Source organism: Biomphalaria glabrata, chromosome 2, assembly GCF_947242115.1.
Source record: "Biomphalaria glabrata chromosome 2, xgBioGlab47.1, whole genome shotgun sequence".
Taxonomy (NCBI): domain Eukaryota; kingdom Metazoa; phylum Mollusca; class Gastropoda; family Planorbidae; genus Biomphalaria; species Biomphalaria glabrata.
Window position 1 is genome coordinate 25,084,940 of NC_074712.1, and position 24,693 is coordinate 25,109,632.

Sequence of the window (24,693 nt, forward strand, 5' to 3'; positions counted from 1 at the left end):
TTTTGAACAAACCTAATAGCAGCTTTTTTTCCCCTTTTGGGGGCCGCTAAAATAAGAAGAATGTAAAATCGTGTTTTAATTTGAAGTATATAATAAGTTTCTTTTTTCGTCTAAGGCCAAGAGACACTATTAGGGAAGGTTGAGTAACACTGGGAAGTTGGGATGGGAGCGGCGCTGCCCCCAGGGGACGAGTGGTACCCTCAGTACGCCACTAAACGTATTAGGGATTTTAAAAATCAAAATGTAAACAAATTTGAGTGTGAAAAATGTATCATTGCGATTCTTACTTGTAAAGTGAAGGCTCAATAGTTATAACCTTGACATCAAAATGTTTCATTTCTCTTCTTAAGCTGTCAGAAAATCCTATAACAGCGAATTTTGAGGCTGAGTATGCTGTAAAGCCGGGAATAGCAGTTCGACCTAATTAGAAGGAATAATAGTTCTTAAACAATTGTCACCATTTATAGCCTTTAAGAGGTGTAATACCAAAAACATAGATTAAATTATCCACTATATTAAAGTCATTACTAAACAAGATTACAGAGACAGTTTGCGTTATCTCACTCTCACTAACTCAGAGGCGGCCCCATCGGATCCACATATTTGCAAGAAATATTCAAGTCATGATTTTGTTTTGCTTGTCCCCAGTAATAATATTTCAAAGAGTCATGTAAAGTAAAGTAAAGTTTCCCTTTAAGACCTTGTGGTCTATAGGGCAGATGATGTAAAAGTCATCTGAATCTGTGGCCTACGGCTACTTTTCCCCAACTAATGTCAGGTACCCATTAGAGCTGGGTGGACTCAGAGGCGCCCAAGGATACCGAAATAAAAATCCCAGGATTCGAACCCGGGACCCCCGGTTCAGAAGCCAAGCGCTTTACCACTCAGCCACCGCGCCTCCAAAGAGTTATGTGGCGTTGTAAAAACTTTTTTGTAAAATGTTTTACATGTTTCGGATGTTCCTTTAAAGTTAAAGATAATCTCCTTCCTAGTCCCAATCTCCCAGGACGACAGGGGATGGCAGTGGGTAGCATCGAGACAATCAGTCCGGCGCGTGTATCGCACCACCAGGCGTTGCTGTTAACTTAAAAACAAACTAATAGCTTATTATTGATAAAGAGATTTTTTAGACTTTTGGAATGACTGCTAACGTATACCGGTAAGTAAATTATGTCAGAAGAGTGATTTTAGATTCTCTTTTAACATTGTTTTATCATTGAAAAAAAAAAAAGAGAAATAAACAGGTATCGAGCTTGTACTTCAGAAACGCCTGCTTGATGTCCCAGCACAGTTACCAACAGAGCTATTGGTATTTTCATTTCAATGGAAATAGAATGTAGATTTACTTGAATTAAACTTCCGATTTAGCACTCTTGAGATCTATTTCTACTAGATCTAGATTTGGAATAATTTTCGTGTAATTTAGATTAGATTTACTTACAAATATAGGCTAAGCCTAGATCATCTATCAATAGACTGAAAGCAACGTTAAATTTTAAAATAGTAGATAAGTTTTAATATTTTATAACATTGCCTACATTTAGGTCTAGACTTGAAATTCTAGATCTTGGTCTATTCAATATGATTCTAGACTAGACCTAGAAATTCTAGATCAAGAATCTACAATGATTTTTAATTAAAACATAGATCTAAGACTAAGAATACTTTATTGATCCTTACGGAAATTTGTTGTGATTACAAGGACTCGTTTCTCATATAAAGACATATAAAGATCAAGATCTAGCCAAAAATCTAGATTAGATCTAGATCTAGCAAGTAGATCTTGTAGGATGACTGCGGTATGCCCGCTGGACTAACGTTCGGACTTCTTGATGGTTCCTGATTCACACTCGGCCCGCTGCCATCGCCCGTCGTTCTGCGGAGGGTTTGGACTAGGAAGTAAATTATTTTCAACTCTGAAGAAACACACGAAACATGTAAAACAAAAGAGAAATTAGAATTAGATAACATAATAATAATAATAATAATAATAATAATAATATTTCAGCTTTATTTCAGCACATGAGAAAACAGTTCTTCCGTAAACTAGCTGATAATGGTGCTGACAAAATTCAAACCATTGATAGCACTAAACACGGCTCCTTTACCGACTACTGGGCGGCGCTTTGGTCCGACCCGCTACATTACAATGTGCAGGCTGACTGGATCGAGGAAATCCAAACTAAAAACAACCTAATACCAGAAATGCCTGATGAGGATTTCACAGCTGAGGAAGTCTCCGCAGCTATTTCAAAAACCCACAACTGGACTGCTCCTGGACCGGACAATATACACAACTTTTGGCTGAAAAAACTTACAGCCGTACATGCACCACTAACATCAAGTTTTAACGAGCTAATATCAGAACCGTCTTCAATGCTGTTAGAACTCACTGAAGGGAGAACATCTCTCCTCCCCAAAAAAGGGGATCCGAACCAGCCATCAAACTATCGCCCTATCACTTGTCTGTCAGTGGTGTATAAACTATTAACTTCACTTTTAAAAAGTAAAATGTATAAATTTTGTTCTGCCCATAAGCTACTAGCAGATGAACAACAAGGTTGCATTGAAGGGTCGATGGGCTGTAAAGTACAGCTAACTATAGATGGTATTATATTGCATCAAGCTAATAGAAGAAAGAGAAATTTACACATGTGTTACATCGACTACAAAAAAGCCTTCGATTCAGTTCCGCATGATTGGCTATTAAAAACCCTGGACATCCATAGAATCAACCCAAGAATAAAACAACTATTGAAAGTCTGTATGGATAATTGGAAGATAAACCTGCACCTAAATCGTGATAAACTAGGTTCTGTGCACATAAGAAGAGGTATATACCAGGGTGACTCACTATCTCCACTCTGGTTCTGCCTAGCGATTAATCCTCTATCTACATTACTCCAAGACTCTACAAACGGTTTTAGGGTTGACACTAAATGTACAAAATGTGTGTCCCACTTATTATACATGGATGATCTAAAGCTATATGCAGAAACCGAGCAAAAATTACACACCTTAATCAAAACGGTAAAATGCTTTAGTGACGATATCTGTATGTCTTTTGGCCTGGATAAGTGTGGCATCATAAGCATTAAAAAGGGCAAGGCAACGAACACCAACATTGAATTTGAAGGCATCGAGGAATTGAACTCCGCCTCTATTTATAAATATCTTGGAATAAACCAGAATGCCAAGATAAACCATAAGAAATTGAAAGAGGACTTTCTTGGCAAATATAGGCAAAGAGTTAATAAAATCCTCAACACCAAACTGTCTGGCAGTAATCTCATCACTGCAATTAACAGCTGGGCCGTCCCTGTGCTCCTTTACACGTTCGGTGTGATCAAATGGACTGACACCGACCTACATGACATTGACAGACTCACTAGAAAATTACTAACCAAGTTTCGATGTCTACACCCCAAGTCCTCCACCATAAGGTTATACCTGCCCAGGAAGGATGGGGGTCGTGGATTGCAGAACATCTTCAAATTGTGTAAGATGCAAGTTTTAAAAATACGATCAAAACTGCTCGCCTCCAGCAACAAATTAGTTTCCTTCCTACGGAAATACGACTCCGATGCAACCCCTCTGAACCTACACAATGCTGATGTCAATATCGGTTTGGACGACGTAGGGCATGAGATTCGCCAATGGGAAGAAAAAACACTCCACGGAAAATTTCCGGCTTCATTACATGGGGACAACATCGACAAGGCTGCTTCCTTAACATGGCTCAAAGCAGGTCATCTCTACCCTGAAACAGAGGGCTTTGTTACAGCAATACAGGACAGAGTAATCAGGACAAAAAAATTACGAGAAGCATATCCTGAAACTCAATGTTGTCGACAAATGCCGAAAATGTGGAAATGTGGGCGAGTCGATTGAACACATTATGGCAGGATGTCCAGCCCTATCAGAATCAGCCTACCTAGGTCGCCATAACAAAGTTGCAAAGTTAATACACCAACACCTGGCTTTGACGTACAAATTGATCGGTAAGGACACTCCCCCTTATTATAAATACTCTCCGCAAGAGGTTCTCGAGTCTACTGAACATCTGCTGTACTGGGATAGGCCTATTCTGACCGACAAAACGGTAGATTTCAATCGCCCTGATCTGCTGCTCATCGATAAAAAAGAAAAAACCGCTACCATTATCGATATCGCCGTACCACTGTCTCATAATTTAAGAAAAACTGAGATAGAAAAACAAAGAAAATATGGGAACCTAGGCTTGGAGATTAAGCGTCTATGGAAATTGTCCAAAATAACAATATACCCCATTGTTATATCAACCGAGGGGATAATAACAACTGACCTCACAGACACCCTCAAGGCCCTTAACATTCCTAGGAACATCTTCGTTGCCTGTCAGAGGGCGGTACTGCTGCAGACCTGCCACATCACCAGAAAATTCCTCAGTGGAAACTGTTAAAGGGACTACAATGAATTTTGTTTCTCTTTGGCGAAACTCGACCCTGGCAGCGCCAGAGAATGACTACTCGTTCATTTCTAACATAATAATAATAATCTTTATTATCCGTAAGGAAATTTGTCTTACAATTTGTGCATTACACCAAACAAAAAACATTATAACTATAAGAAACCAAAGTGTACATTCACACCAGACTCACTCATAATTTACATGTGACAAATTTTATACCAGATTGTTCTTATTTAATGATTTGATTGCCAGGGGAACAAAAGAGTGTTTGTGTCTGTTTGTCTTTGCTATCGGTGTCTTGTATCTCTTTTGTGATGGTAAAGGGTGATTCTTTATTTCGAGGATCTTGTTAGCTTTATTATAGATGTTTGTCTCAAACAACTGCCCAAATGGGGTTTGTTTTTTGCCAATGATTTTACCAGCAGCATTTAGGATTCTATTAAGTTTATTTTTATTTTTAATGCTCAGATTGCCATACCATAGCATCACTATCGTGTCTCTTACACGTCTCACAGTTAGACTTATGGCACGAAAATCCAAAAACAAACCTATTTTCAATATTTCTTTGATGTTTTTCTTTTTTAAAATCAAATGTAAATATGTCAACTAAAGAATTTCCAATAGTTATTTCACTCTTCTTTGTTTTCTATAGGGTTTGTTGCTGAACATAAAAATTATATATGTGTCAGACGCGAATAGCCCAATTTTCAGTAAAAGAAATTACAAAAGTCATTTCTCTATAGAAGAAGCATAGACATAAATAAATATAGACTGGAAGTAGGAAGTTATTTTTATTTGGGGGAAGTCAAATATGTTTTATGTACTCTATCTATGTGAAAAAAAATGGCGGCAATTGAGCTATAAATTCTAGGACTAACATTTCAGCCAATATATAATTATAATCTTTAGTTTTGAAAAGTACAAAACTGTCATATTCCCAATATTTTGCCTTTCTTTCATAATCATAGACATAGGCAAATATATATAGGTTTGTGATGTGGATCTATGTTTGTTGACATATGGCTTCTTTATTAATGTATGGCGGTCGTCTTATCGATTCAAATTGTTAGACAGAACGTGGTCTAATGTTCGTAGTACGATAGGCCAAGGATAAATTCTAAAGGTTGAAAAAAAATTGAATATTATACACAGTAACTTTCAGTTTCAGTAAGTCAGAATTGAGAATAATTCAGTATCACTGTGACCGTGACTGTCACTAATTTAATATTGATAGATCTAAATCTAAAAAATATGACTAATATTTGTAATAACTAGGTCTAATACTTTTCATACTTTTTTTTACTAACTATTAAACTAGTCAGTCTATCATCTATGCATGCAGACTATAGACTAGATCTAGTATAAGTATAGATTATAGATCTAGTGACAATCTAGCCTAGACTATTTATATACTAACTATAGACTAGACTATACAGATTACAATTATAGTTTATAGTATAGTAGTATAGTACTAGTAGTAAGTAGTATTTTTTTACTATAGTATTTATATAGACTAGATCTAAATCTAGTATTTAAAACTATTTATAATTATTTTAATTATGTAAATTTAATAGATTTGGTAGGCACGATTAGAGATATAATAATACAGAAGGGGTTCTATCAATTATATAGGTTATGGCTGAAAAAAAATATATATACTTTTAATTTTACACTGCTCATAACTGCTGTATAACTCATACAAACTTATCTTTTCCCAAATGTTTCCCATAATAATTTTTACTTTATCGTCCAGTCTATATATATATATGTCTATGAGAAGAAGTTACGATGGCCATATAAAATACAACCACAGACCTATATATACTACAATAAATATAGGTTTTTGATTGCTAGTTACGATTTATTTAGGTAGATGCTGTTTTACTATTACATACCAAGTATTAGAGTTTAGAAAAACCCAGGTTTGTTTCTTGTGCAACGCTATTAGCTAATACCTCATATCATCTCTCCATTAGTATATTTAAATCTATAATCTAATTCTAGTCTAGATCTATATATAAAAATCGAATAGATCTAGTAATAGTATAGATTCTATCTTGAGACTAGATTGCCGAGTCTAGCCTATGCTAAGCCTATAGTCAGTTTTTATTAGAAAAAGGTCTAGATATTAATAAAGACTAAAGTTTTTAAATTATTAGATATAAGACATAGATCTAATAATACTGTAATACGTTTACTATACTCTATACTTAATCAACTAAACTAGAGATCTGTCAATCTAGATCTATACAATATTCATTATAATACTTCTACTTATAATGACTTATTTAATAAGTTAGTACTTAGACTTAGATCTATTATAGTTTATTAATAGATTTACTTTTCAATGCCTAGACCAAATAATAAAATTGCGAATGATGTCTATAATGACTGATTATTATTTTTTTTTGTATAATAATAGGCCTACTAAATCTAGGTCTAGACTCTACTTAAATCTAGTCTAACATAATGACTGTCTAAGACTCTAGATGATTGAGACGTTCACATAGAGGTGTTTTGAATAATACGGCATGTCGGCTGAAAGTATATAAAGTGCTTTTTTTTGTTAAAATAAAAAAGAGGCTCCGGTACTCAGTGATAGATTGCCTAACTTTCAACTCATAATAAATTAACAATTAACAAACTTGAAAAAAGGTGCCGGTACCCCGTACCGGTGCGTACCGTCACAAAAATATATGTATATCTCAATCTTCTTTCATTTAATTTTATTTTGCGGGGTTATTGCTACTTAATACATTGATACCGGATCGATTTAAATAGGGCCTAAGTATACAAGCAGGATTTCGAGCATTGGATAAACTTATTTTTTAAGTACAAAGTTTTATGGAAGAGGCAATATATTAGTTGTTTGAAGTTTGTAACTTCTTAAATTCAGGCTAAAAATATCGAAGCCTACATTTTTACACTCATTTCTAAACAATTAGAAGAGATGGACTGACTCATAGTGTAGCTTGTGTACATCTGCAAAACACAAAGTCAGTTAGACTTTCAAAACTATTAAAAGAAAAACTTAGTGATTATTTTTACTGTATAATTCTATTATTATTCCTTTTTAGAATTAGGATATAAACAAAAATTTGCCATATGACTTTATCTAACAGAAAAACTTTCGTCGATTTATGCGGTTATTTATAGTTACCTAGTAATATAAAATATATTGAACTAACACGTACATTCATCATAATGCAGCCATGTGATTTTTTGTTTATAAACATAGCATTATTTAGGACCAATATTTTACAAAGGCTGCTTGGAGAAATCAGGTATACCCATTAGGAGAAAAACGACCCCTTTACTCAAGAAAAATTTAAGAAACTAGAACAGACACAAAATAAACAGTGACATTCATAACAAAAGAATATTCAAAATTGATTAGAGTAACACCTTTTTAAGTAATCATTTAAAGTTTAAAATCACTACAATTTTTTTCAACAATTATTTTGTGTATGAAATTGTGTATCGGAAAATGCGGGTACATGAAATAAGCTAGTCCTAAAAAAAACAACACAGATCTTGGGTAAAATACTTATCAAATAAAGTACTCTAAATGTGTAGTTTCACGCGCTAGTTTAAGGTCTTTTCTTTTTATAGCCTCTTTCGGGTTATATCCCAACTAACCGTATTTTTGTGCAGAATTTTTTTCTCTATCAGGTACACTTAAAATTATAGCATAATAATGTCAGTTTAATTTAAAAAGAGAACTGAAAAATACAAAGATATATAGGGAAAAAAAGCGACTTCCGGCCCAATACTTTTTAATCAAATAAACGAAACGGACTAGTCCAACAAACCCTATTACGATCAAACAAAAATAACAAAATAACCTATTTTCGATAATGTGTCTTTAAAGCAATTTCCAACACTCGTCAGGAATCAATATGTTAAAAAAAAAAACACCAAAAACAACCTATAATTGAAAATAAACATTATCGATGTTTTGGCAAAAATTGAAAATTAGGTAGGCCTGTCAAATAAGGGATTTACGACAGTCATTTAACGCTTATATGTTTCTTAATTTAAAAAATTAAAAAACAAAGCAACCTATTATCGATATAATTTTTTTTTGACGTCTTGGCAAAAAAAAATAAAAAATCAAATATAATTTTGTCAAATAAGCGATTTTAAAAAGTCAATTAACGCTTTTGACATTTCATCATCATCTTTCCTTTGCGTTCCTCATGGAACATAGGGCCTCATTAAAAACACTCCACCCTCCACGGTCTCTTGAAAAGCTCTTGAAGCTGACTGACAGACTGACACAAAACGTCATACAGCCTAGTTAGACTAACAAAAGTCTTTATCAATACGAGAAAATTGTCTGTCTGTCACGTTAACAGCGAATAAAAAAGACTAGATCTATTGAAAATCTGATTGAACTTTTAATTTTCCTTCCAAAACATAACATTAGTTTTAAAGCATGGTCGAGAGGCCAAGTACACTTGAACTTGGCTTGGCTTGGCTACCTATGAAGGGGAATCACACCATTTATATACGAATTCTATACTTATGTTGATAATATATACTAATTATTTATATTTTAACTTATTTTTGGATTATGTCGCCCGCTCCCTCTAGTATGTTGACCGATTTGGTGGGGTGGGGTGGACGATTGCATCTATTCCGCCCCCTCCCCATAAATTTTGAGTAGGGGGGGGGCGATCCAATTTTATGCAGACATGACAGTTTGTTAACAAAATTATAATAAGGCTTGTCTTCTAGTCCGAAGATTAGTGAGGAATGCAATATTTCCCGTGCCTGCGAAACCCCAGCTGTGACCTACGTATTCTGCCACACACAGGGCAAGCATAACATAATTGTTAGATAGCTATATGATAAAAGCTTCTTATTGATATTTTAACTATGTTAATATTATGTCGTTCCCTTCTAGTATGGCGGGGGAGGACGATAGCATAAATCCACCCCCCACTTAACTGGAGTCCTTTTTTTTTTTCAGAAATCACAGGTTGTTAAAACAAAATTTGTTACAATGAAAAAAGCTAGTTATTAATATATATCATAACTAATCTTTATATTATGTCGTTCCCCTTCCGTTATTTGGCCGCTTCTGCAATTGTGTGAGTGATATTTCTTGGTTACAACGGGCCTGCCCTGCTATTTTGTGACTACGTGTTCTCCCCCCCCCCTCTTGTTTTCTCGTGGACTATCCGCAGTAATAAGAGAGTGATCTTTCCTTTATTTCTTCTCGTTTAAACTGTTGAGGGATATGCCGTTATTTTGCATGGCCGGTCTTAGGCCACTGCAACCTATGCGACCGCAGTGAGCCCCCACTTTCAAAGGATCCACACTTTCATAGGACCCGCTCTAATTCAAGGTGTATACATTTTTTATTAAACCATTTTATAACTTAAAACAGATTTCCCGCGCTCTCTTGTCGATTTACCAGTAACTCCTGGAATTCTCCCGAAATATAAAATATACGAAAAAGTCATTAAAATATACGGAAATATATAAAAAAAAAATTGTCATTTTGGGGTGTCATTCAATATGGAAAACAATTTTCAAAGATAGATTGAAACATTTGGTAATTCTTGCTATTGAGCGGGATCTATGTAGGAAACAGAATTATTATGATAATGACTTAGCTACACGCAAGGCTCGTAAAGTAATTCTGTATGTAGTAAAGAATGAATAAAATGCATAGACGAATTTATTTTCTAATACAAACTCTTAAATTTCACTTATTATTCGCTTCCCTACCCAAACTTGGCCCCGCGAAATCCGTTTCGCATAGGGTCCCACAATAGTTAAGTCCGGCCCTGCTATTTACATAAAGTAGATTATTTAGATTAGTTCCTAAAGCCTCCGAATCGCTTCAGTGCTTACCAAACCAGCAAGACTTCGCCGCTCTTGTACAGGCTATGGAACTCCGATACGGGGATGAACATCTGCAAGAAGACAGACATCGAACGTCTCGCACATTTGGCCTACACAACCGCCGCACAATATTTTCTGGAAGTCATTATCACAGACGCTTTCATTGATGCGCTTCGACATCCTTATTTAAAGAAAGCCACCAGAGTTAGTGGTAGACGTAAGGCCAGCGAAGCCCTCGTATACGCTCTCTCATACGAAGCCGCTAAAGACGCATCTGGGAGCACTCAAGTTGGACGTCAAAGAGGAAGAATTCGCACAACTTGTTAGAAGGGTGACAGAGGAACTAGATGAACGACAAACAAACCAGATACCAGAAAATTAACCTAGGGCTCCTGTACGATGCTGGAATTGTGGTGAACTCGGTCAAATACAAAGAAGCTGCATTAGAAGATTTCCACAAACTGGAACCCATCACAGATCAGAAATGTAAGCACGACCAAGTTCCCGGGGCTACCAGGGAAACTAGCACGCCCCGGCTTCAAGGGGAGGAACTCGGCGACACAGACAATGAGAGCCCCTGCAACCATCATCCCGGTCGCCGTGCTAGGGCAGAGTAAGAGTCTAAAAGTCATCGGGAAAATTGGATGTCAAAACTATCACTTCCTCCTAGATACTGGTGCCTCACGATCAGTCACCCGAACGGATAAAGTTGACAATAGCAAGAAAACGCCAGTTAGGGCCTACTCGTTGAAAACAGCCAGTGGAGAACTGATGCCCATAAAAGGCCTGATCGACATAACAGTCGAGATCGGGAATCAGTCATTCAAACACGAATTCTTGATCGCTGACGTCACAGATGACTGTATAATAGGGCTCGACTTCATGCTGAAATATGGCTTTTCCTTAAATATCGGCGGAGGCACTTTACAATGTGGGGACCTTGAAGTACCCTTGCTTGGTGATGAGAATGAAGAAGATGGCCGAGTCAGAAGGGTTAAGTTGGTAGAAAATACGACCTTGCCTGCTAAGTCTGAAATGATCATTTGGGGGGAAATTGAGAACGACTATCCCACGACAAAAAACAGCGCTGGTAGAAAGCTTGGACACCAACCACAATGGGATAGCAGTAGGAAAGACACTAGTCACAAATGAGAAAGACCAAAAGGTACCCGTAAGAATTATGAACCTCGGCACAGTGGAGAAACATTTACGGGAAGGTAGCACCATCGCTGGTTGCCATGGTCTGGAAATGATAAGAAACTGTAGCAGTGAAACCCCCGACGTAATATTCAAGCCCAGTGAACCACAGGTTACTAAACTTCTGGCAGAAGTCAAAACGATCTTGTCGAAAGAACAGTACACCAACGCAGAACAATTCCTCAGAGATATATTGCCATTTGATGACATGGACTTTGGGCGAACAAATCTGATCCAGCATCGAATAGACACAGGAAACACAAGGCCTGTCAGACAGCAACCACGTCGCCTGCCGCTAGCAAAACACCAGGAAGCTATGGACATGATAGAACGAATGAGGCAGCAGGGGGTTGTTGACCATCCAACAGTCCGTGGTGTTCCCCGATCGTCTTGGTAAATTAGAAAGATGTATCCACGCAATTTTGTGTCGACTATAGATTATTGAATGACGCCACACACAAGGACAGCGATCACATTGGACACACTTGCTGGGTAGCAGATTTTTTCCACCCTTGACCTGAAGAGCGGTTACTGGCAAGTGGGACTACACCCCGAAGACAGAGATAAAACGGCCTTCTCTGCTGGCAATGGTCTCTGGCAATTTACCGTGATGCCTTTTGGCCTCTGCAACTCAGCAGCCACATTTGAAAGATTAATTGATCATGTGCTAAGAGGGCTCAACTGGACCACATGTCTTGTTTACCTAGATGACATTATCGTCATAGGCAGGACATTCGAGGAACATCTTGCAAACCTGAAGGAAGTATTGAACGATTCAGAAACGCTGGAATGAAATTGAATCCAAAGAAGAGCTCCTTGTTCAGAAGAAGCGTCAAGTACCTTGGTCACATCGTGTCGAAGGAGGGGGTCAGCACAGACCCGGATAAAGTGAAAGACGTAAATGGATGGCCGATCCCCGCTAATATGCAGGAGTTAAAAAGCTTTCTTGGACTCTGCACGTATTACAGACGTTTCGTGACAAACTTCTCTAGCCTATGTAGTGCCCTTCATCAATTGACATAACTAAAGCGGCCGTTTATTTGGACACAAGAATGAGGCCTTTGAGCGACTTAAAAAGGCTCTTGTTTCATCACCCATTCTGGCCTACCCGATACCAGGCGAGACGTTCATACTTGACACCGATGCGAGCAATACTGGAATAAGCGCTGTCTTATCTCAAAAGGTAGATGGAACTGAGAGGGTCATAGGTGCTGCAAGAAATCCATAATAATTCCAGTGGGACGCATTTAGGTGTCAACAAAACCTTTGAAAAAGTACGCCAGCGGTTTTACTGGTTCGGCTACCGAGATGATGTAGAAGAATGGTGCCGAATGTGCAACATATTTGCAGCAGCAAAGGGCCCGCACAGGAGAACGAGGCGACGTATGCAGCAATACAACGTCGGTAATCCCTTCGAAAGAATAGCGATCGATATAGCCGGACCATTTCCTGAGTCCCAGAGAGGAAACAAGTACGTTCTAGTAGTGATAGACTATTTTACTAAGTGGCCAGAGGCGTATGCAATAAAAAACCAAGAAGCCACAACCATAGCGGAAAAATTGTGGAAAATTGCATTAGCCGATTCGGTGCTCCCAGGGAGTTACACTCCCTCGACCAAGGCCGAAACTTCGAATCCAAGATCTTCCAAGAGATGTGCCAGGTACTCGGCATCGAAAAGACACGCACAAACCCTCTACACCCCCAGTCAGACGGAATGGTGGAACGATTTAACCCAGTGGTTCCCAAACTTTTTTGTCTCGTAGACCCCTTGCCATGTTTTCTGGTTTTCCGTAGACCCCCTGCTTAAGTTATATTGAATTTTTGAAAATTCATCAATTTCAAATTACACATTTTGTTTAAAATAATATCTAACCTGTGACACGAGGAGGAAAAGTAATGTAAAACTGCATTTAAAGTTGAATCTATTTTTAGCGGCCCCCGTAAGGGGAAAAAGCCGCTATTAGGTTTGTGCAAAATGTCCGTCTGTCCGTCTGTCCGTCTGTCACACTCAGATCTCGAAAACTAGAAGAGATATGAAAAATATTATTTCATCATTAAATCCGGCTTGAAAAGTTTAGGTGCAACGGCTACTTTTGGTTTTCTAAAAGCAAACCGTTTAATTTATAAAATTAATTATGCAAGCGATTTTTTCATAAAAATACACCAATTCTAAAACAATTACGTAAATGTAAGGGAGGCAATGTTACAATATGCTAACAAAGATGGACAATTTTTGTGTATTTTCAGTATCACTAAGTCAAATATATTTTTAAAATGTACAGGAAATGTTTACAACAAATACAAATAATAGTTAAAGACGTTTTTTCTGGTCAACTAGCTGCTAAAATTAAAAGAAAACATTTCTGTTTGTTTATAAAGGCTAATAATGCACTTTGTATGTAAATATCACGCACATTTTTTTTAAATGGATTTTTTATGCAGCGATTTTCGTGCAGTAGCGTAAAGTCGCAACATGATCAGGTGCTAAACCAATTCCTTAAACTTTTTTTTAAAAATCAGATTTTATTTATTTTTTGTTTAGTGCCCCCATCCGAATAAAAGAAGCTTATTTTTGTGCGTTTTGTCTGTTGGTCGGTCTGTCCGTCACGATTAGATTTAAAAAACTAGAACTCTAAAAGCTATTGAAAATCTGATTTACCCTTTAATGTTCCTCCCATAACATCTCAATAGTTTTAAGTATCTAAAATTGATTGTTCCGGATTTTTTTGTGCAAAACTAATCAACGCCAACAAATGTTTGTTTGCTCTTCTAACTTATATTACATTCAATTTCCATGCTTAAACGTTGCAAAAACACATTATCAATAATATGTTGTTCCGTTTTTTATGTAAATAGCATATTAATGCTAAATCATAATCTCTATACTGACTTATATTTCATTAAGTGTAAAAATGTTCCGGATATTGTTTTATAAAACATGAATTATGCCTAATGATTGTTTGAAATCGCATAAGGCTTTTAAAAAAAGTAATTTACTAGAATTGATTACTGAAAATTACTTTTTAGACATTTAATTTTCTTGTAAAACATAACATAGAAGTTTTGTAATCGATAAAGAAAGTTCCGGATTTTGTTTCTTACAAATCGTCGCCAGAAATTTCCGAATTTATTTAAAAATCTACTAACGCCAAATAATTGTTTGAACTCCCTCTTCTAATTAATAAACAAATAATCTTCTCATTTACGAAATAATGTTTTTACGGATTTTTATGAAAAATATTTTAACTCACTACTCTCTTACAGTACATTTAACTTTCTACCTAAAACATTAAAAAATCTAATTATCGTTAATATTATGTTCCGATTTTTAAGGAAAACAGAATTCAAACACCAAAGTAAGGTATGAAAATCTCTCCACGTGGCTGTAGTACATCTAATTTTTATACGAGACCATCCAAAAAATTTAATTAACGGTATTACATTTATCTGAAATTCTCTTTTTCTTTTACTATTTATACAAACATCCGGAACAATCTATTATATAAACTTTTCAATTGTGTTCATACCTAAAAATTATTGCGATGTTTTGAAACGTAAAATAAAGGTTAATCAATTTTTAATAACTTTTAGTTGTTTTTTTTAATATCAAGATAACGGACAGACCGACTGACAGACAAAACGCAAAAATTATATGGCTTTGATCCTTTTTAAATAATATCTATTAGAACTCAGTGCACCAATGTCTTTGAACCCTCGTTAAATATCTCGTGTAAATAAAGACATTTTTTTTTTATGGTACCGGTACTAGCCTATTGTGAGGTAATGGAATTTTTTTTCTTTGACGTCATATGAATGGACTCTTTAAATGTAATGTTAAAAGAACGCACTCGGTGCACCAATGTCTATTAACCCTCGAAAAAATTGCTTGTATTAATGTAAACATATTTTAGTCTAACTAAGCCGTGTGACGTAGTGTTTTTTTTCCTTTGACGTCACATGGAATGAATTCTTTAAATGAAATGCTAAAAGAACGCACTCGGTGCACCAATGTCTATGAACACTCGATAAAAGGCTCGTAATGATGAAGGCGATTTTTATTCTAGCTAGGCCGTGTGACGTAGTGTTTTTTTTCCTTTGACGTCATATGGAATGAATTCTTTAATTGAAATGCTTAAAGAACGCACTCGGTGCACCAAAGTCTATGAACACTCGATAAATGGCTCTTATAGATGAAGGCGATTTTTAGTCTAGCTAGGCCGTGTGACGTAGTGTTTTTTTTTCCCTCTGACGTTATATGGAATTAATTCTTCAAATGAAATGAAAAAAGAACTCGGTATAGTAATGTTTATTAAGCCTCGTTATGTGACTCGCGTTTAAAAAAGGAATGATATCTTGATTTAGATCTAATCTAGATTTTTTAAACTAGATCTAGATTTTTATTACAGTATATCTAAATCTGGATTTATATTCAAATTAAAATTATTTTAGAGTCTAGATCTAGAATTTCTAGATCTAGTTTAGACTAAAATAGACTAGATTAAGATGTAGAATTTCAATTTCTAAACTTAAAGTGTAAAAAAAAAGTGTAGATTTTCATTTCCAAACGTTTTGATCAATATTGTAATGTTTTAATATACTAAAACTAATCTACTATTTTTTTATTAAATTTAAATTTAAATTTACGGCAAATGAATCTTTGAAACATTATTACTTTTGACCATCGGATGGCTGCCTGGTCGTGCGGTTTGCGCGCTGGACTGTCGTTCAGATTTATGGATGGCCCAGGGTTCAAACCCTGCCCGCTCCCATCCCCCGTCGTCCTGCGGGAGGTTTGGACTAGGAAGTAATTATCTTCAACTCTGAAGGAACATCCGAAACGTGTAAAACATTTTACATCAAAATTAAATCACCTCTTGAATATTATTTGCGAATATGCAGATCCGACAGGGATCCGACTTCGACGGGGGCCGCCTCTGAGTTTGTGTAACACAAACTCTCTTTGTAATCTTGTTTTAAATAAATTTATTAACAAAATTTAAATTTAAATTTTAACCCATTATTTAATAGTTAACACGTATAGCATACAATCACTATATATATAATAAACACCATGGGCGTAGCCAGGATTTATTTTCGGGGGGGGGGGGGGGTTTGGGGGAGTGAATTTTTTTCTCTCCCCCGCCCGACCCCCCCCCCCGCGCGAAAAAAAATTATATGTATTTATGTGTGTGTGTGTGTACATAATCTTTATTACATTCTGACCCTTCATTCTTTCGGAAGACGTTTATTGTGCCCTAGAATAGGTTCTTCCATGATTAGTGGATAAATTGTACATTCCCCGACATTACTAGCAAAGGGGTCTGGGGGAGCGCTAGGAGCCCCCCCCCCCCCCCAGCGCGGGGCGAAGCCCCGCCGCCAAGCACTATTTCTGGTATTGAAAGCCAACAAAATGCATATTCTGAGGTATCTACAGTGTATTTTCCTGCTATTAAAAAGTTCTATTTCAAAAACCTAATGTGCTATTCTTACTGACTTAGACCCTCCCTCATCGTTCGGCGCATTGGCCATCTAGCTGTTTCCATAAAATTGTAGACTCCCCGCCATTACTAGCAAGGGGTCTGGGGGAGCGCTAGAAGCTCCCCAGCGCGGGGCGAAGCCCGCCGCCAAGCACTATTTCTGGTATTGAAAGCCAACAAAATGCATATTCTGAGGTATCTACAGTGTATTTTCCTGCTATTAAAAAGTTCTATTTCAAAAACCTAATGTGCTATTCTTACTGACTTAGACCCTCCCTCATCGTTCGGCGCATTGGCCATCTAGCTGTTTCCATAAAATTGTAGACTCCCCGCCATTACTAGCAAGGGGTCTGGGGGAGCGCTAGAAGCTCCCCAGCGCGGGGCGAAGCCCGCCGCCAAGCACTATTTCTGGTATTGAAAGCCAACAAAATGCATATTCTGAGGTATCTACAGTGCATTTTCCTGCTATTAAAAAGTTTTATTTCAAAAACCTAATGTGCTATTCTTACTGACTTAGACCCTCCCACGCCGTTCGAAGCATTTGACGTCAATCTGTTTCCATAAAAATCTATCACTGGTAATGTCTGAAGCCTCTTCCCAACTACCATGAGGACCTCCATGAATGAGTGGCGTCAAGTTGTACTAAGATATCATTGCAACTCTTCTTATGCGTAATTCATTTTTTGTCGGAGAACATGTCCCGCAAACCTCATGCGACGCTCTCTCACAATCTTACTAAGGGGTCGACTCCCAGTTCGGTATAGGATTTCCTTGATTTAGACCCGATCTCTATAACTGACTCCTAAAATCTGTCTTAGCCATCTTTGTTGAGCTACATTTAGTGTTTTTTCGATTTCGGTAGATGACTATTCACTGCACTTTATTAATGGAGCCCTGCTACTGGTAAAAATGTGTAACCTCTCTTGAATACGCTTATGGAATTAAGTGACTGTAGTTTGCTTTAGATTTTATATCGAAAAGAGAAGTTTTATCGTCAAAATCTTCTGTTGGGGGTTTTCCACCTCAAAATGCTCTGTAGGGGGATCTTAAACTCAAAACCATCTGAAGAGGTTTTAAACTTAAAAAAAAAAGCCATCTGTAGAAGAAGGATTTAAACTCAAAACCCCCGATTGGCTTGGCTACGCTCAAATAATTTTAGTGTGTAATTTGCTTTTTTTTTATATTGAAGATGTATTTTTAGCACCAAACCCATCTGAATGGGGGTTTAAACTCAAAACCCCTTTCGGCAACGATCATAGCATTTTGAGTGCATAATTTGCTTTTTCTTTTACACTGAAGATGTATTTTTTATCCTCAAACCCCCCTGGCGGGGGGTTTAAACTCAAAACCCCTTTGACTAAGCTCATAGATTTTAGAGTGAGTAATTTTCTTTTATTTATATTCAAGAGGTACTTTTTAGCTTCAAACTCCACTGGAGTGGGGTTTAAACTCAAAACTGAGTCAAAACCCATTTAGCTACGCTCATAACATTTTGAGTGCTTAATTAGCTTTTTTTTTATATTAAAGAGGGGGTTTATCGTAAATTTTAGACGGGGTTTTACAATCAAAATATTCCTTAACTGTGCTCTTGGAATTAGGGGATTTTCGTTTGCTTTTTTTTTTTGTTTTGTTTTATACAAGAGGGGGAGTTAACTGCAAAAACCCCAGCTAGGGGGGTTAAAACTCAAAACCCTGGTAGGGGGTTTTAAACTCAAAACCCTAGTAGGGGTTTTTAAACTCGAACCCCTCTGGTAGGGGTTTTAAACTCGAACCCCCCTGCTAGGGGTTTTTAAACTCGAATCCCCCTGGTAGGGGGTTTTAAACTCGAACCCCCCTGGTAGGGGGTTTTAAACTCAAAACCCCTTTGGTTGTGCTGGGGCAAGTGATGGTTTAGTAATAAAATCTGACCTAAAATAAACAAAATAAAAGCAAAAAATCAGTCACTAAATTCCGACTCCCCCCCCCCCTTGGGGGGGGGGATTTCATTTCGGGGGGGGGGGGGGTTTGAACCCCAAGAACCCCCCCCTGGCTACGCCCATGATAAACACATTGGAAACATTTGTTTTTAAAGGCTTGCAAGCTCACCATCCGTTGCTACGGAGATTATTTTTCAGATACGGATTTGTTGTTTTATGAAGTAGTTCTTCAAAATATTAAAGATTAATTGCCTAAAGTATCAACGGTAAAAGTTTTCACAAAGAGCAGTTTTTCGTGGATTTCTTGAGCCCTAATAATTTGAATAAAAAAATCATTACCAGACAAGGTTGATTCCGCCAGCTTTATAGAGAAATATGTTGATTGCAGAAATATATCGTTTGCAAAGACTTACATAAGAAGAAAGAAATATTTGACTATATTCCAACATAGCTCAGAAATTTAGTGAACTCTTCTACAAATCCATTGCAGTAACAACCGATAAGTCAGAGTTTGCATGGATGGTTCTCAGAAAGCCTCCACAAACGGAGGAGCTGGAATACTCATTTAACGGCCAAATGGAGAAAAAATAATTTAAAAATTAAGTTCATTGTAACTAATGAGCTCTATGACAACCACAGAGAAGAAATAGGAACACTAAATCTAACAGCTACCATGTTAGCGAATCAGCCAAGTTCACCAAACAGTTAAATTTATTTCGTGACCAATATAAAAATAGTCCTTCAAGGCTTGACAAACTCTGATGCTTCCGAAATAAAACAACTCATGATGCCTGGACTGACGTTCGGTTGTCACCTTGCCTGCTCGCATCTCCCGTCTGGAGATTTGGGATTGGATGTAATTATCCACACAATCTGAAGGAGCGTCCAAAAGATTTTGTATAAAACATATTGTGTGACCTTGTAAAGCACAACAACAGCAAGAACACTGCTCTCCAATGTTGAAATAGAAGAAATAGAAGGCTGACTGACTTGCCAAAGGTGAGAAAACAAATACACACTTGAACATAGCACTCTATCAGGAAGAAATGAAGAAACTAATAGTGAATTGTAAAAACGAGAAATGGACAAGGAAGATGAAACCTATTATAAACTATCCAATAGGACCACCTATAACTGTTCACATCAGAACCGTACACATTATAATGAGAAAATATATGTTCCAGAACCTTAAAATTGGGACCGTTGTAATTAGCCCTTTTGGAGTCTCACCAGAGAATGCCAACCATGTCTTCAAAATTGCATTCTTCATCAAGAGTCCCAAAACAAGACACCGGCCACAAAACCCAAACATGAAATTCTTTTAATGATATAAGTTTGTGTAAGAGTTTTTTACTATTTCTTCAACGGCTGGTAAAAATCGATATCGTGTGAGGTTTTCAGTATTTTACTATAATCATCTTCTCAATATCAGGTCTAAAAGAGATTTTGTGGATGTATTCTGAACTTTATCTTTGAGTGTTTGAAATTTTTGCAAACTTTTATCTTTTTATCAGGGTGGCATGATCTCAAATGATCCTACAGCTTAATTGGTTTCATAGCATCATAAAAAAGGCACATTAACACCCCCTTGTTTGACTAGGAAGTAATGAAGTTCAATTTCAAATACTTAACACTGTACAGTCTACATTTCTTTTGGTTAAATTTATAACTAGACAAAACTACACTATTTCAATATAGTTATCAAATTAAATTAAACAATATTTCATTTAATCAGCAGGATAAAAATTTTAAGAATTTCCTAAGGTACAAATCATAAATGTGTGGATGAAAAAATTCCAATTGTCAAAATTAAAGTCACGACATGCTGAATTGCGATTCTTTATCGTAGACCCCCCGAGCACATCTCATAGACCCCCAATTCCCATTTTAACTTTCGTAGACCCCTTAGAAGTCTTCGTAGACCCCTGGGGGTCTATATAGACCACTTTGGGAATCACTGATTTAACCGAACACTGGAACAACATCTGTCGAAAGTCGTCAATGAACGTCAAGATGACTGGGACACCTATATAGCAATGTTCCTTATGGCATATAGAGTATCGATTCATAGCACCACCGGTTACACTCCAGCAAAGATGTTGTTCGGCCGAGAGCTGCAACTACCGTGTGACTTGCTATTCGGGATTCCGGGAGATGTGCTAGCCTCTTCGACAGACTATGTCGCAAATCTCAGAAAACGGATGGAGAAAACTCACGCTCTAGCCCGCAGGAACATCAAGATCAACAGTGACCAGGTGAAGACAAAGTACGACAAACGGGCCAATGCCGCTGGGTTTCAGGAGAACGATCTGGTGTGGCTTTACAATCCACAAAGACGAAAAGGCAAGTCCCCAAAACTTCAAACAGACTGGGAAGGACCTTACCGCGTGGTGAAAAGATTCAACGATGTCGTGTATCGAATACAGAAGAGCCCAAGGTCAAAACTGAAGGTCGTCCACATCGACAGACTCAACAAGTACTATGGTGAAGCTGGACCTGCCCGGGACGGACAGATCTAAGGAAGGAGCAGTGTTATAACCCTAGTGTCGGACTGAAAGGGTTAATGTGTGTGCGGCCTACTGAAACACATGATTCAGACCAATTATACAGGTCAAGGGATGTTGAACAAGGGACATTACTGCTAGTTCACGCAAATATGACCCATGTTGTGGTCATGTGATCGAGAGCCTTCACGGACTAGCGACAGTGTGTAACAATAGACAGTAGAGTTCAGGACAGCAAGCAGTAAGGACTGTGTGCTACAAAGTGAGTCCTTGAAATTGTAGTTGTACGAGTCTAGAAGTAGACAGAGAAAGACTTGTAGTGTTTAGTAGGCAGTTCTATTGTACAAGAAAGCATTTGAATTTGATGTGGCCAATTGTGTTGTATTGGCTTTTCATGTAATTGTAAATAAACCGCCACCTTGTTTATTGAAGCCCTTGTTGTCAAGTTCATGTGTTAGTTGTGCTGTCGTGTTTAGTAGTGTTTGCAGAAGGCCTAATAGAGAAGAACGTAACAATATATATATATATATATATATATATATATATATATATATATATATATATATATATATATATATATATATATATATATATATATATATATATATATATAAGAGCGATTTCAAACAATCCTATAGCGTTAGTAGTGCTTTCATAATAAATCATAATGATGAAACTATTAAAAAAATCAAACAAAGCATTAGGGTTTATTAAATGAAATTTCTATAAGTCAAATAAGAACATAAAACTAAAATGTTATTTAACCTTGGTTAGGCAAATAATAGAATATGCATCCTCTGTTTGGGACCCCTCAACTCAAGAAAACATTAAGAAACTGGAATAGACTCAAAATAGAGAAGTGAGATTCATAACAAACGAATATTCCCATTTGACCTTTACTGAAATCACTAAATTTAGAAAGCCTTCAAGATAGAAGATAGAAGACTCAAAAGTAAAGTAGCAATTATACTTAAAACACTGAACCATAATCTTCAAATACAAAAACAAAATCTAATAAAATACTCAGAAAGAAACAAAGATAAAGGCACATTTCTCGTTCCATATGCTTGGACAAATTTGTAAAATTGCTCTTTCTTCTCTAGTGCTATTAGAGCATGGAATGAGTTGCCTGACCTAGCCAGGAAAACCATTGACTTGGCAGAATTTAAGTCAATGGTTAATATGCATGACTGAATGCATGACGCTATCATCTTCCTTTTTGAAGTAACGTCTGTATTATATAAGATAAGAAGATTCTGTTATGAAGTTGCCGTTCGTTTTGTAGCGTTCATGTTAGGTATTTTCTACTGGATCTGGGTAATTTTTTATGTGCTACTTATGAATGTAGGTCTACTTATATACATAAAAAAAAAACGAAATCCATAGAGAATGTCATTTGTATAATTAATATTTGCATAAGAACAGTCAACAGTAATTGATACAAAATATAGACCTAAAGTAAAAAAAAAAAAATCTAGTAAACGTGCGATCGATAGAAAGGACCCCTTTTATTGAAAAGTACATTTTTATAGATCTAAAATCTATATATAGTTTTAAGAGATTTGTTAAAATCTAGATTATGAAAAAATGTGTAAGCCTATTAGGTCTATTGAAAGAATACTTATTCGTAGACGTATATTTAAAAGCTATTATATTTTTTAGCAATGTTTATAAAAGTCAAGTTTGACTATCTATATCTTTACGATATTAGAAACGGACATTTTAATTCTAGACTATATTTAAAAATAAACAAATGAAATCTTATCTTATCTTATATAATACAGACGTTACTTCAAAAAAGAAGATGATTACGTCCTACGCGTCATGCATTTAGTCATGCATATTAACCAATGACTTAAATCAACATGTAAATCTACCTAATTAATGTACCGATAGCCTATCAGATCTGGTATGCTTTTATGCAGACGATATTTATGAGCCTAGAATTGATCTAATATATGATGCTACTTAAAACCATGTTAATAAAGTACTATTAATCTGGGTATATTTAAAACTAGAAAATAGATCTAGGCATTTTTCTGAGCGGAAATAGATCTACAGTGTTTACAGACAAATAAAATGCCATAATCTAAAGATCTAGAATATTCTAGAAAATAGAATCTATTTCTAGTGAATTATAGTGCTTGTCTCTAAGTTTTTCTAATCTAGATCTATTATCAGTTTGATTATTACTACGTTTATATATTACGACAGTGTAGAATAGGCATCTATAAGTATATAGGGCTCCTTTTGTCTCGAAAGGCAATGGATGCGAACAAAAGAGTCACTGGTTTTGCCATCTAGATTGATTGTAAACACTGTAGATCAATATTCGATAACGAAAATCCCTAAATCTATATTCAAGTTTTAAATATACCCAGATTGCCAGATTTTATACATTATTATTTACAACTAGCTATTTTAGCTTTGGGGGGGGGGGGGGGGTTGAAATATGTTGTTGTTTTTTTATATTCAAGGCAAGTTTCTTCAAGATTGGTATAGAATCTTTTCTTTTGTTTTATTTGTTATACGTATATTGTTTTTTTTCCTACCGTACCAGATCTAGAAAATACGTAAGTTTGTGAGTGTGTGCTTATAAATATATACTTTTAAATATAATTAATGAAGATAATAGATTATATACGTAGATCTACTTGAAATATACCTTAATAATTGTAATAAAATAATTTTTAAAAATATACTTAAGTGGGCCTCTAATAGTATTTAGAAATCTGTTGTTTTTTTTAAACACAGTCTAAAATAAAGACAACTACAGTGATGTGTACTTCTAAAAATGTTTTTAAAACGCCCATTTGAAGGTAAATTTGGTTAAATAAACAAATGGATAGACTATATTTTGTACGTTCACTTTTAGAACTAAAAAGTGATCTTTTTGAAGATTAGAGTGAATAGATCTAGCCTTGGCCAATCAAAAGGATGCAAACGATGTGCTATTTACTAATCTAGGGAAAGGTGTCATAATTGTTCTATTATATAAGGTAGTTTATTAATGGCTAACATGTTCAATAATACGCCTTTAATATTTTATTTGTTTTTAGCTTTTCATGCTTATTTGATTTGTATCTCCGTGCTGCTCATGTAAGCTGAGGGCGATATTATGAATGGAGATATCGATGTCAAGCGGGCCATTCGGTCTAGATCCAATGTCCAATATTGTGTCCACAGTGTTTGGCAATTTTTTATACTGTTTTTAGGATCTTCACTTTATGGCAGGGCTACTTAACATATTTTAGGTTTACCGCTGGTATTTAAGGAGCAATTATCCTAAGTTT

The 24,693-nt window shown here is 36.2% G+C and overlaps 1 protein-coding gene across 1 annotated transcript in view; it reads right to left on the reverse strand.

The window, feature by feature from the left end:
* Nucleotides 1-24,693, reverse strand: part of LOC106060216 (retinol dehydrogenase 16-like) — a 123,565-nt gene that overhangs the window by 17,758 nt on the left and 81,114 nt on the right. Inside the window, exon 6 of the mRNA XM_056022099.1 lies at nt 288-420. Coding sequence (XP_055878074.1) covers nt 288-420 — 133 coding nt within the window. The remainder of the gene's footprint in view (nt 1-287; nt 421-24,693) is intronic.